General features: G+C 41.1%; 1 protein-coding gene and 1 long non-coding RNA gene across 50 annotated transcripts in view; one reads left to right on the top strand and one right to left on the bottom strand.

Moving 5' to 3' along the window:
- The window catches only part of LOC127537214 (NACHT, LRR and PYD domains-containing protein 12-like), a 153,219-nt gene extending 144,091 nt beyond the window's left edge, over positions 1-9,128 (bottom strand). For all 44 annotated transcript variants that reach the window (XM_051959307.1, XM_051959309.1, XM_051959308.1 and 41 more), the window contains exons 1-7: positions 8,851-9,128; positions 8,332-8,463; positions 8,117-8,248; positions 7,832-7,954; positions 7,279-7,351; positions 6,896-7,118; positions 3,846-5,637 (exon numbers count right to left, since the gene is read on the bottom strand). In XM_051959307.1, coding sequence (XP_051815267.1) covers positions 3,846-5,637; positions 6,896-7,118; positions 7,279-7,351; positions 7,832-7,954; positions 8,117-8,248; positions 8,332-8,420 — 2,432 coding nt within the window. In that variant the 5' untranslated portion in view covers positions 8,421-8,463; positions 8,851-9,128. The remainder of the gene's footprint in view (positions 1-3,845; positions 5,638-6,895; positions 7,119-7,278; positions 7,352-7,831; positions 7,955-8,116; positions 8,249-8,331; positions 8,464-8,850) is intronic.
- The window catches only part of LOC127537218 (uncharacterized), a 116,489-nt gene extending 103,972 nt beyond the window's left edge, over positions 1-12,517 (top strand). The window contains exons 2-6 of one of the 6 annotated variants that reach the window (XR_007946839.1): positions 10,268-10,343; positions 10,629-10,731; positions 10,796-10,921; positions 10,991-11,137; positions 11,219-12,517. This is a non-coding gene — a long non-coding RNA (uncharacterized LOC127537218). The remainder of the gene's footprint in view (positions 1-10,267; positions 10,344-10,628; positions 10,732-10,795; positions 10,922-10,990; positions 11,138-11,218) is intronic. The other 5 variants (XR_007946837.1, XR_007946838.1, XR_007946841.1 and 2 more) reach the window with 5 other exon arrangements.
- The last annotated feature ends 1,916 nt before the right edge of the window (positions 12,518-14,433 follow it).

Raw genomic sequence — 14,433 nt, 5'->3', positions numbered from 1 at the left:
TCACATGCACTTTTTGATTTACTGGAGGAAGTGACTAGTGCAGTAGATAAGAAGAAATACGCTGTAGGGTTATTTATTGATTGAAGTAAAGCCTTTGACACAATTAATCACACAATGTTAATTAGAAAACTTGAACAGTATCAGAGGAGTTGCTTTACAGTGGGTGAGCAGTTATTTAAAAAACAGAAAACAATGCCTACAAATGGGTGAACATCAGTCAAACTGCCTTGAAGTTGGTGACTGAAGCCTTCCACAAGGTTCAGTACTGAGCCCTAAATTTTTTAATCTCTTTATTAATGATATTTGTAAAACATCTCAATTCCTGAGATTTATTTTATTTGCTGACGATACAAATGTTTTTGCATCAGGAGATAATTTACAGCAGTTGTTACAGAAAATCACATTGGAAGTTGAAAAAAACCAGCAAATGGTTAAAGAAAAATAAATGATCACTAAATGTAAATAAAAGTAAAGTAATGATATTTGGTAATAGTAGCTTTAATGCTCACGATACAATTCAGATTGATGGTTCAGACATAGAGAGAGTGCATGAGACAGAATTCCTTGGAGTCATAATTGATGACAGAATTACGTGGAAACAACACGTAAAATATATCTCCATTAAAATATCGAGAAGTATTTCAATTATGTCCAAAGCGAAGCCTTTTTTAAATAGCAAATCCCTTCATCTACTATTTTGTTCTCTGATTTCTCCTTATTTAAATTACGGTGTTATAATGTGGGGAAGCACATATATGAGTACATTAAAACCATCACTCATACTACAGAAAAGAGCTGTTCCTTTAATCCACAAGGCCCACTTTCTGGAACACACAAACCCATTATTCCTAAAATCCACACTTCTAAAAATGTATGATATTGTGGAATTTCAACTGACTCAATTTTTATTCCTAGCTAGAAAAAAAACTATTACCCAACAATTTACATAATAAATTTCAAGATCGAACATGTTGCCGTAGATTACGTAAGGAATTAAATTTTATCATTCCAAAATATAGGACGACGAGGAAAGGCTTTAGTGTCACAGTCAAGGGGTCGAGATTGTGGAATAATTTGGATACAGAACTGAAGCAAAGCCTCAATATCGTCCAGTTTAAACAGAGATATAAACAAAGAGTTTTTGGAAAGTATAAAGAACATACAAATCAGTAGGAGTATCTGGACAAATGATTTAATATTTATTTAAAGAAAGTATAAAGAATAAAGAAATCTGTAGGAGGAATTGGCCCAATGATTTAATATTGATTTAATGATGTGTGTGGTGTGTGGGATAGCTGTATGTTATTGCCATTCAATTTTTGGTTATATAGAAATAAATTGTTAATAAATTAACCTTGTCCGGGGTGGGATTAAATAAGTTCTGTCTTCTTCCCACTCCCTTTCGAACATGTATGATTTGTAAATTTATGTGATGCCTTGTTTTAGCTGCGGTTTTATTTTGTTATGTTTATGTTGTTATTTTATTTTCTCGTTAAAGTACGGCGGCCCGCGGGCGGGCCGTTTTTTTTATCGGTATACGCTTTTTTTAAAATAGAAGGACACTGCAAACACGATTATACAAACACTATACACACATAGAAAGCTGAGATTCTCATGAATCCGCCGGTATAAACCACTTTCAGATGTGATTACCACAGCGGGTAATATAAACACATTTATCCAACAAACAACAAGTCATGTAAACGTGCACAGCTCACCTGTCGACGCAGTTTGGACGCTCGTTTCTGGTCATAAAAGAAGATAATCCACAAAAACCGGCCAGAACCCAAGCTTAGCCATCCAGAGGAAACAATCCAGTATAATACTTTGGCCAAAACATGTCTCGAAATAGGTAAAAAATCCAGAAAACGATCGGCTCCGTGCGCGTGCACGCGGCGCGTGGTGGCGCTGTGCGTTTCATATTCACTGCATCTTTCTATTATAACTTTATCATACACGGTCCTATTTTCTTTGTTCGCGATTCAAAATGGATACTGGAGGCTTCTCGACCGCGTCAAACCGGACTTCAACCAATCAGGTGACTCGTTTCCGCCTACTTCGGCAATATAGCCAACCATGGCCGAGTCTGACAGATATCGATTACATCACTTGATTGACTTGTTTCTCAGCAAATCACGCCGGAGGAAACGTTAGATTGACAGGCCTGGTAGCCAATGAGCTTGCTGAATGGCTTGAATATAAATCCCGCCTCTGCCAGCGGCTTTATATGATATTTCATTCGTGAGCTCCGGGCTCCACCTGCTGTTTCTCTGTATTCCTCTCAATCTGTGTGTGTGATCGACACTGAAGCCTATCTGAAGTGATTTTTTGAGTTCTTTATGAGTTTTTGGAATGAAAATGAAGTGGAAAATGAAGTGAAAATGAATTTATACCATTCTGTAGAGAGTGTGCACAGTGTATAAAGAGTGTATCCAACATTGACAGGGGCGGAGCATATCAGTACAAATACATGTGTGAAACACTCATTTCTTGTAGTATTGCTCTGAAATTTTGACCTGAACTATGTAAGACCCCAGGCTTTTGCAATATTGTGTTTTCAAGCTGTTACAGTGCTGCCACACTGATTTTCAGGTGTTTTATTAGGGAAAAAATGTAGGCGAGAAAAAAAATTCATCCTAATTCAGTGTGTGCCAACATGAAATACTCTGTGCCAGTAGCACCTAGAGTAATTCTGACTGCACTGGGTGAAAATTCAGGTTGTCAGCTTTCAAATGAGACCCCAACCATGCATGTACTCCAAACAGTTCAAGAACAGCATTCAATTTACTTTCTGTAAATCTCAGTAGAAATTTCGGGCGGAAATTGACCAAACCTTAAAGGGTTAGCTGTCTGTTAATTTCATGTTCGAAATAAATACATTTCATTTGATTTCAAAGAGGACATTTATATTTCCTTCATGCATTTGATAGCAGAACATCTGGATTGGTCCTGTTGGACATTTAGTTCTTCACATCAGTGCTTCAGCTCATCTTCTCTGACTGTTTGACATCAAACTGAATTCTCATCAGCCTCTCTCACACCTGCACACTTTCAATCTGGAATAATTCTATCTAGAATCTCAGTGTTTCATCTGCAGATGGAGGACAGAAGATGGACTTCCATTCAGGCTTCCATACTGTCCACAGTCTGTCAGTGTGATCTGATCCCACGTCTGACTCCACAAAGTTCTCAGGAGAACATCTGAATCAGAAGATTATTTTCTGTCTGAATGTTCACACCACACTTACAGAAAGAATAAATACAAAGCATTTCAAGAAAAACATCACAGATTACTAGAAAGAACTTGATTAAAACCAACTCAAAATAGTAACAGCAGTAATTCCATTAAATCAATTCTCCCAGACATCAGAAATGATTCAGATCTTATATTCAACTCCAAAGAAGAGGAAAAAGTCATTTCAAAGCTGTATGTCTGATTGTAGAAGATGCTTCCAGAAGCTCCTCATGTAATAAGAACTGATGCTGTGATAAAACCTGGACAAGAACCTCTACAGTTCTTCATGAGTTTCAGCAGATCTGCATGTTTCCTCCATCAGCCAAAGGAAGAACCTCACAAGAAAAAACTGTCTGATGGAACAATTATTAGAATGAAATAGAAAAACTGTCTTCATTCATTTATCAGCTTTAAACACAAGAACATGAAAAATCTACATTTTCAGTGTTTGAAGCAGCTGAAGAACATCTGAGACTAAACACAGCTGACATGTGATGTTTGAAATAAACAAGTGGGACACTAAGAATAATGAGATGTTCTAGTGAGAACATCTGAAGAACTGAACTACTGATCTACTCTGACTGATCATGTTCATCACATCTGGACTCACCGGAACTTTCTGCAGTTCCTCACAGCTAGAATCAGTCTCCGTTTTCCCTCCTTTGATGTTCTGTACTTGTTCAGGTCCAACTCATCCAGAACCTCCTCTGACATCTGCAGCATGTAGGCCAGAGCTGAGCACTGGATCTTAGAGAGTTCCTTCTCTGATCTGTTCTCTGACTGCAGGAACTCTTGGATCTCCTGATGTACTGAGAGATCCTTCATCTCCATCAGACAGTGGAAGATGTTGATGCTTCTGTCTGGAGACATTTTATGACTCTTCATCTCCTTCAGGTTCTTGATGACTCTCTTGATCATTTTTGGACGGTTCTTTCTCCGACCCAGCAGACCTCCTAAGAGTCTCTGGTTGGACTCCAGACAGAGGCCATGAAGGAAGCGAACAAACAGGTCCAGGTGACCATTTTTACTTCTCAGAGATTTCTCCATGACTCTTTTCAGGAACACATCCAGAGTGTCTCTGTTCTCGTCTTTCCAGTCTTCTCCCAGGAAGTCCTCCAGAACCTTCTCCTTCCTGTTGGTGTAACAGTGGAACATGTAGACTGCAGCCAGAAACTCCTGAACACTCAGATGGACGAAGCAGAACACCTTGTCCTGGTACAGCCCTCTCTCCTCTTTAAAGATCTGTGTGAACACTCCTGAGTACTTTGAGGCTGCTTCCATATCGATGCCACACTCTGTCAGGTCGGACTCATAAAAGATCAGGTTTCCTTTATGCAGCTGCTCAAAAGCCAGTTTTCCCAGAGACTCAATCATCCTCCTGCTGTCTGTACTCCAGTGTGGATCTGTCTCAGCTCCTCCATCATACTTGACTTTCTTGACTTTGGTCTGAACCACCAGGTGGTGGATGAACATCTCAGTCAGGGTTCTGGGCAGATCTCCTCCCTCTCTGCTTCTCAGCAGCTCCTCCAGAACTGTAGCAGTGATCCAGCAGAACACTGGGATGTGGCACATGATGTGGAGGCTTCGTGATGTCTTCATGTGGGAGATGATGCTGCTGGCCTGCTCATCTCTGAATCTCTTCCTGAAGTACTCCTCCTTCTGTGGGTCGGTGAACCCTCTCACCTCCGTCACCATGTCCACACAGTCAGGAGGGATCTGATTGGCTGCTGCAGGTCGTGTGGTTATCCAGAGGCGAGCAGAGGGAAGCAGATTCCCCCTGATCAGGTTTGTCAGCAGCACATCCACTGAGGTGGACTCTGTAACATCAGTCAGCACCTCATTGTTGTGGAAGTCCAGAGGAAGGCGACACTCATCCAGACCGTCAAAGATCAACACAACCTGGAAGTCTTCAAACCTGCACATTCCTGCTGTTTTGGTTTCACTGAAGAAGTGATGAACAAGTTCCACCAAGCTCAACTTTTTCTCTTTCAGCACATTCAGCTCTCTGAAGGTAAATGGAAACATGAAGTGGATGTCCTGGTTGCTTTTGTCTTCAGCCCAGTCCAGAGTCAACTTCTGTGTTAACACTGTTTTCCCGATGCCAGCCACTCCCTGTGTCATCACTGTTCTGATTGGTCCATCTCTTCCAGGTGAGCCTCTAAAGACGTCTTCTGCTCTGATGCTTCTTTCTGCTCTGTCTGCTTTCCTGGATGCTGCTTCAATCTGTCTGACCTCATGTTCATCATTGACCTCTGCAGTCCCTCCCTCTGTGATGTACAGCTCTGTGTAGATCTCATTCAGGAGGGTCGGCTGTCCTGCTTTAGCGATGCCCTCAAACACTCTCTGGAACTTTTTCTTCAGAGAACATTTAAGTTTACGTCCACAAACTGCAGCAGCAAGTTCTGAATGAAAACACAAGAAAGAAACAGTGAAGTAGAAATAACCTGGATATTAAAGCACCAAAGTAGCAATAAAGTGAAGGTGACAGTTTGTCCCCCTAAAGACTGATTATGAGAAGATGTTCTGAGATATTCTGTACTTCTGTTACTCATTTGCACTGTTCTGAATATCCTGCACTAAATCTGCCACTTTATCTCATGGTTGTGTTTACATTTCACTCGGTTCTGCTTTTCTCAGTTCTTAGTTGTTGCTTGGTTGTAGTTTTTTTTTTGCTTCCTTGTTCTTAGTTTACCTGTTTTTTGCTCTCTGGTTCTTAATTTATCTAGGTTTTTTTGCCTTTTATATCTTATTCTGTACATTTCATTTCTAAATTTATACTATTTATTTTATTTCAGAACCTTCTAAGTGCTTATTTAATGTCTACTGTTGCACAAAGAGTACTTTAATTTCGATTCTTGGTATGTCATGTACATTAGGGCTGGACCTGAATATCCCGAATACCCAAATATTTGTTCGCTACGGCGGTATCCGGATATTAATTGTGGTATCCGAATATTTGGCCCCCCACCCCACCCCCCGGGTCGGACATTACCGGGCGGAAAGAATATGCGGCGTTACTGTCTTCCCTCCCCCTTCAGCCCACATCGCCTCATATTGGCTCATCCCATCCTGTGATCACATAAACATATACACATATGTCTATAACATATACACATATGTCTATGTGATCACCACTTCCTCCCCGCAGATGAAAATATTCGGTGCTCGTCTCTTCCCTTCGCCTTCGGCCAACTTCGGCTCATCCCATCGTGTTCGACTCATCTCGGCTCCTCCATTCGTGTTTGTAAACACCACCCGAATGGCCGGGTTGCTGCTGACGCTGACGTCATGCTTCACTTCGTTGCATAAACACAAGACAAGATGGTGAAGACCTCCGCTGTTTGGGAATTCTTCAGTTTAACTGAAGACAAAATGAAGGCAAAATTTGGACCCGGGAGACCAGACGAACAGATCCGAATATTCGGGCCGTCTCCGCCACAAGCAGCCGCCGCCACGCCGCCCCCCCGTCGGACGTTAAGGGGCGGAGCGAATATTCGGATCTTCGTCTTTAATAGGGCCTGAATATTCTGAGCCTAGAAACCACTATTCGGGCTAGACCTAATGTACATATTGAAGAATTGACAATAAAGCTGACTTTGACTTTGACTTCGTAAACGTTCTGTTGATCAGCAGCTTCAGTCTTTACACAAATCCTCTTACTGCTCTGCAGACAGTCAGCCAGCTTCTCCTGCTTCATCCTCCTCAGGAACAACACTGTGATCTGCTCAAACATCTCTCTGCTGCTCCTCTCATCTTCATCACCCTCCACCTCCTCCTCATCCTCCCTCTGACTCTCTGAGCATTCTGGGTAATCTGGACTCACAACCTTCTGCATCTTCTTCAGCTCCTTCTTCACAAAAGTCACCATGTTGTCCTCCAGCAGCTGGAACAGAGAAATGTGTCAATGAGTCCATCAGAGTCAAATCATGGAGCCAAACATCAGATCCATGTTGGACACACTGACAGTCCACTGGTCTACAAAGAGCAGCATGGAGACGCCTGAACACAACAGATGGAGAACAACTTGTTGTCCATCAACTCACCATGAATATGGAGTCCAGGTGATGCTGCTGGACAGACTGAGCTCTGGGAACCTCTGAGTTCTGCTGCTCCACTCTGTGGATCAACATCAACAGTTAACTCTCACTTTATCACACAGAGACAAACACCAGCTGAAGGTCCATGATGTTCATTAGAGATTCCAACATTAGTCTGTTTTCCACTGCAGGAACTTTCTGTTCATTTTAGCTCATCATCAATCTTTGTTCTAACCACAGGAACCGTCTCTGTAGAACCTCTTTCAGGACTTTCTAGGAGTTCAAAGTTCCTACTAGCATAGAGGATAATATACACGCTAACATTTAGGCTAACACGGCTTATATGATCACAGAACTGGAGTTTTGTCCAGTCAAACTATTTCTTGATATTTTAGTGAACTCAGAGTTCTTGCTGTGATCCACCTGGTTCTGTTTTTAATGTCTCTGTGGATCATGTTCACGTTATTAGCATCACTTCTTCAAAACATTTGTTCTGTTTGATGAGGAGCCAATCTGCTATCAAACTAGCAGCTCTGAAACCTTGTTCTGAACATCTTACCCCTCTGCAGCAGGACCTGGTTCTCCTTTAAAATCAAGAGGAAAGTCCTTAGACTGGTCACTCCTGAAAGACACACAGCTGGATGCAGGTCCAGGTCCAGAGGACTCTGGTCTCTGATAGATTCTGGTAAATAAAGAGGAAAGCCACCAGTAAGAGAATTTCATTTTAAATTCTTTCAGACATGAATCTTGTAGCAGAGTTTCAGAGTGATTTAATGATGGAACATATTTGGAACAATGACAGAACATTTGACACAACAGTCAGTAGTTTGATTTCACAGCTTACTTCTCTGCAGCAGGAGGTTGATCATCTTTAAATACATCAAAGCGACCCATCGAATGGTCGCTCTTTAAGGACACACAGCTGGATGCAGGTCCAGGTCCAGGTCCAGGTCCAGGTCCAGGTCCAGGTGGATTCCTGTGAATAATGATGCAGCAGTGATGTGATGCTGAGCTCTGACATGCAGCAGAGTCCTGGACAGTTAGAGATGGTGGTCTCACCTCTGAGCTTTGCTCTGGTTCTCCTGTTCCCCACACAGAGAGCTTTTAGAGGGAGGGACTCCCTCCTCTCTGTCCTCACACTCATCCATGATGCTCAACTCACAGCAGCTCACACACACTTTCTACCTTCACCTGCACAGGAAACAAACATCATTCATCCACTCACATCCTCCTGGAAAAGATCAGCTGCTGCACTTCTACTATCAGTCCAGCAGATGGAGTCATGGAGCTGCAGAGACTCACAGAGAAACCGAAAGTAAAAAAGACAGACGCAGTTTGTATTGTGAAGAAACAAAGAAACATCAGCAGCTGATCAAACTGACTGAAGTCAATCAATGATCTAATATAAATACTGACTGATAACAGTGAATCAATAACCTAATAATCATATTGATCCATGTTTAAACAGCAGTGATCCAGAGTTTGTGGGGAAATAAGAAGTGAACATGTAGAAACATGACAGAGCAGAAACAAACAGCAACATTACTGAAGTTAAAGCAGCAAACAAAGTAAACTTACACTTTATTCAAAGCGCTGAAGAAGAAGAAGAAGAAAGTTTCCAGTCCACTCCTGGACGCTCAGACATGTGATCTGTTTCCTGGAACCAGTCAGGACTCCGCCTGTGAGGAAACAGCGGACAGAGTTCTTCTTCTTCTTCTTCTTCTTGTTTTACGGCGGTTGGCATCCAGCTTCTTGGTGCATTACCGCCACCTTCTGTTCCGGAGTGTGGACCAGACAGTAGACTTACAGACTTTCCTTTACCCGACCTAGTTCAAACTATCATATCTACAAACACACACCCACAAGACAAAAAAAACCCTCTAACTTGCACTCTCCACACCTAAGCCAACTACAACCCCTTATTCCTGTTGTTATCCCTACCTAACCATCATACTCTATTACAAACCCTGGTCCCCTTTAAAAAATCCATTAGTGCCCTAACCAGTGCCCTCTCTTCCATACTTAGCAACTCTTAGTGTAAATCCCTGCACCCCTAACTCCTTTATCCTATCCATCAGCTCCCCTCTCTGCACCTCATATCTTCTACACCTCAGAACTACATGTTCCACCGACTCTTCCTCCTCCTGACAACCCTCACATAAACCAGTCTGGTGCTTCCCAATCAGTTTCAGTGTTTTATTTAGTGCACTATGCCCCAACCTTAACCTGGTCATCACACTCTCCTCCCTCCTGTGTCCACTACTCACCCTCCCACCTCTGACACTCTTTTGTACCTGATACAGGTGCCTCCCTTTCTTCTCTCCTTCCCACCTTTCTTGCCACACTGAGTTGAGCAGGCAGAGTTTCACAATAAGAGCACATTTTACAGACTGTAGAATAAAGGTGACGTAGCTACCATCATTTAGCTGCTGCTGCTAACAACATTAGCCTCCATAGAGGAGATAAAGTCTCCAGGTCAGTGTTAAAGTCTTCTCAGTAACTGGTTGTCCTCTTCTCCACATCTGGACATCATCACATCTAAAGCAGTGACCTACGTTACTGTAGCTGAAGTTACTGTAAGTTAACATCAGACTGGAACCTCTGATCAGAAACATGTTCTAACATCGGCTTTTAAAGTTGTTCTTAAATCTCTTTTCATGACTCTTTACATTGTAGATGTAGAAACGGAAGAAATGAAAAGTTCCATCCTTGAACAAAATAACAAAAAAATGAGTGAAGCAGAAGTCAACTGGTGATATTTTCTGAATTATTTGTTGTTGAATGTCACAATAATACAAATTAAAACATCTACAATGCTTTTATTGTGAAATATTTGATCACACAAATTAAATTAAAGTTATTTTTTGTTGAACTTTTAGAACTGGTTGAGCAGCTTTGACGAGTTGAAGCACAAAAATCTAAACTATGTTTTGTGTTACTGTGAGGTGCAGCTTTAAGTTGTGTAACAGAAGTGTGTGTGTGTCCGACTGAACAGCAGGTGAAATGTTGCCACGGCAACAGCCACAAACACTCTGGATGAAACCCGACAACAAGGACCGAACACACAACAGGTTTGTTCTGTTTCTGTCTTGTAAAGATTTATTTTATTTTGTTCTAAATCTACCAACAGCTACAGACTTTCTGTTACCTTTTTTGTGACTAAAAATAAAGCATTTTTCTGCATTTTGAATCAGCTACAATCTCATTATTTTTCAGATATTTGCTGTTATTTTCACATCTTTTGAACATTTTTATGAATACTTTTCAACTTATTTATTTGTGGTATTCTTGCTGTCAGATTTTCAGAGATTTTTTTGCAGTATTTTCTAATAATCAGGTTGTTTTTCTCCCTCCAGAGTTAAACTCATCATGCAGGACCCTCCTCTGTCCAGACTGAGTCGAGGTTGTGGTCATCTGGTTTCATCCCACGGATGTCTGGACGTTTGCTTCACTCCTCAGGTAAACTAATCATCGTCCTAATCAATCAATCCTTTATCAATATGCGATCAATACTCTCCATCAGCAGGATTACTACATCTGGAGGGATCAGGATTCTCTACTGTGTTTGTCAAACAGTCTGATGGGAACAGAATCAACGCTTCCAAAGACGTACAGTACTAGAAGAGGAGCTCTACTGCTGTACTCACAGGTAGAAATACTACAATACTCTGTGATACACTATGATTTTAAGGTTTTAAATTCCTTCTTCTGTCTCCAGCATTTGATTTCCATGGAAAGCAGCCGTTGCCCAGGAAACAGAAACAGGAGACAGAGAGCAGCTCAGGGATCCTGTCAGCAGGTGAAGCAGCAACTGAGCATGCTCAAAGACCTGACAGCGGCCATTTTGAAGCACAGCAACAACCAGGTGGGTGGAAGAACTTCAGCAGGTGAAACTTCTCAGCATCTTCTTCTTCCATCTGCTCCAGCTTTTCTTCTTCTCCTGTAGTTCTTCTCCTCCAGGCCTCCAGTCCTTCCTCCTCTGAACCTCCCTGCAGCCTCCAGAACCCTGAACACTAAATATCAGCAGCTCGGTCCAGAGAGAAACACCGGACAACCAGAGAAGCAATCTGAAGTTCTAAAATAGTGATGGTGAGATGAAGCCTCATGAAGCATTGAACCACTTGAACCAATTGGTTCGAGAAAGGGTTCATTTCTTGAAGCTTCATGAGCACACGAAACCACCTACTGGTCAAGTGTATAATCACAGGCAGCTGTATCTGAACCACATGCCTGATGCATTGAGAGGGGTCTGGCTGCAGACCTCCACTCTCAGGACCCTTCCTCGCAGACCTGCACTGTGAGGTCTCCTCCACTCTAAGGACCGGAAGTTTATTCGACGGAAGCACGTATTTAGCGTTTCCTATGTAAGCACGTATTTAGCGTTTCGAATTTACCCCTCCAGCGAACTGCTGAAAAAAAGATTTAATATTGAACAAAACAACTGTGTATTTTGTGAAAACGACATTGAAACCACTGAACATCTTTTTTACCAATGCATTTATACAAAGACATTCTGGGAAGACCTCTGGGACTGGCTGTCTTCAAAAATCCAGCTACAGAACGCTTTGGACTGGGACATTGTTGTCTTTGGCCTTTTACAGAAAGACTCTGAAACTAAAATTGTGATAAATAGTATACTACTGTTGGCAACATTTTTTATCCATACTTGTAAATGGCGTAAGGTAAAGTCCATTTTCACAGTTTTCAAGAGACAAATGCAAGATAACTATGTAAAATCTTTGAAACTAATGTTATGTAAAAAAGCTCTTTTTCTGATGAAAGCACTTGAAAATGTACAAATATTTGAAGACCTCTAACATACAATGTTGCACGTGTGCGTGGGTCAGAGGCGTCACTAGGTTTTAAGGACAGGGGGGGCTTAGCCCCCAGGAGATGCACAGGATGTGAGCAAACATTTAATTTTACAGCTAACAAAAACTGAGAAATTGCTTTTCCACATTAAGATTTAGATTTATTCAGAGATACTTTACTGTATAAATGTTTACACCACAGTGGCCATGACTTTTGCTCACAACACAATAACTCAGAGCTGCCAAGTTGTGACCAGACCTCAGAGTGAGATTTGGTTTGTGCAGGATGCTGATGGGGGGTGTGGGGGTCCTCCCCCAGAACATTTAGAAAATTACTGATCCTATTTCCTGCATTCTGGTGTAATTTAAGAGCATTTTGTTAAAACCTTATTATAGAGGGATAATAAAAAAAACAACACTGAGCTAAAAAAAAAGGCAAAAAAAAATTGCAACGGCAGGCAGTATTGAAAATGGTTCTTCATGTAAATATGGATGAAAGTTCTGTGGCTGGATGAGCACAACACATTTCAGTATTCTCCATAAATATCTGCAATACTGAAATAACTCCAGAAACCACTTTGTAACATTTGTCTTGGAGGATTCTAACGCACAACAGCTTCAATTTGACCACATCAGCAACTAAACAATACAAAGTACTTAAGCAAAAGCAAAACATCTTTATAACTTAAATTATCTGTTCACTGAACAGAATTACAATCACACACTAAACTCTGTCTCACAGGAGCAGGGTGACATGGACTAAACCCAGGACTAAATGAATGAATAACTTATTAACGAGGCCCAAAAATAAATAATAAAGACTGTCAACTCAGAATAAATGGCACAACTGTAAACAGGAACAGGAAAAGAACAGGGAAAATGAATTTTTGTGAGCCATGTTGTACTCCCTGATGGCCTTTTTTTGAAGCCTTGATGATCTCTGGGGGGGTTCCCACTTATTGCATGGCTCCAAACCAGCCATTTTAATAGTCATTATAGAGGAGAGTGTTCAAGTTAAATAAGTCTTATATGGTGCAATTGGACTGAAATGTTTCATATTTCATATTCATATCAAGTTCCATAAAAATCCAAGACTGTCTGCATCACAAATGACTCTCTCCTGTAAAATCCTTTAGACTCACCTTTCCAGTAGAGGTTTCTCCTCTCACTCTCTCTGCTCCTCTGCCCTGACTCCTACAGGTCAATAGGGGTGGTGGAGTGATTATTATTATTATTATTATCATCATCATTATTCACATAATCATACGTGAATGAGCTCAGCTCCTGTTTCACTGTGTGTATCTGATGCTGGAGCTGATGCTCCAGAAGGAAGTCACCCCAAAGATAGTATATGGTAAAAAAGAAAAAGAGTGCACTCCTAACTCTATGAACAACCAGAACCTTCACAGTACATTTCAGACTAACTAGCTAGCTAAGTAGCAGTGTTCTTTTAGAGCTGAAGTGTAACTTTTGACCACAGAACAACAAAGGTAAGACGTGCAAAGAGATACACCAGCGTCTCACACTGCCTCCTTTACAGGGACTCTCTCCTACAGAGTGAACAAACCAGGTTTTTATTTGTCAAACAGGGAGCATTTGGTTCATTAATTACATGGGACTTTCTGCTGTTAGCTGGGGGACTGGAGCTAACTTATTGTTACTATCAGCAGTGATGAATACTTACTCTCCTGAAAACATTTCGCTTATCCATTCATGTTCACGTTCTTCTCCTAAGCTGGTCTCGTCCGTTCTGTGTGCTCGTTGTGCTGCAGGTACCAGCAGCCTAGGTTGCAGGGAAAACGTGGACTGGATTTCAGTGATGTGGGCGTGCTCCATATGAACAAGTGGAATGGACTGCATAACGACTCAGACTCTCTACCTTTCACTATGAAGAGAAGAGAAACTAACATTTATGATCGTATCTAAGTTAAAAATGACTGGTTATGTGATTATGTATTTAAACTCATATTCTGGTCACATTATATGGAACTTTTTGGCACTTTTTTGTAAATAAATTTTTTTTTTTTTAAATAAATGAACATAAAATTATTTAGGGGGGGCTTGAGAATATTTTAGGGGGGCTGAAGCCCCCCTAAAATAGGCCTAGTGACGCCACTGGCGTGGGTGTATGTGTGTGTCTTTATTTTGCTTGTTTTATTTTATTTGTGCCTTGTAAACCGCAATTTTGTTTTTGTTTATAATGTAAAACCAAATAAGCCAAAATGTTTGTAAATTTTGAAACTGTTAAAAAAACATATTTAGCGTTTCCCATGTGAAGTACGGAGACAACAAAGTGAGTAAAAGTCAAGCAACAACTTTTGTTATACGAAGAAACAGAAACAGCCTTTAT

The sequence above is a fragment of the Acanthochromis polyacanthus genome, chromosome 14 (genome assembly GCF_021347895.1).
Source record: "Acanthochromis polyacanthus isolate Apoly-LR-REF ecotype Palm Island chromosome 14, KAUST_Apoly_ChrSc, whole genome shotgun sequence".
NCBI classification, from domain to species: domain Eukaryota; kingdom Metazoa; phylum Chordata; class Actinopteri; family Pomacentridae; genus Acanthochromis; species Acanthochromis polyacanthus.
This window is presented reverse-complemented; position numbering and strand designations above follow the sequence as displayed.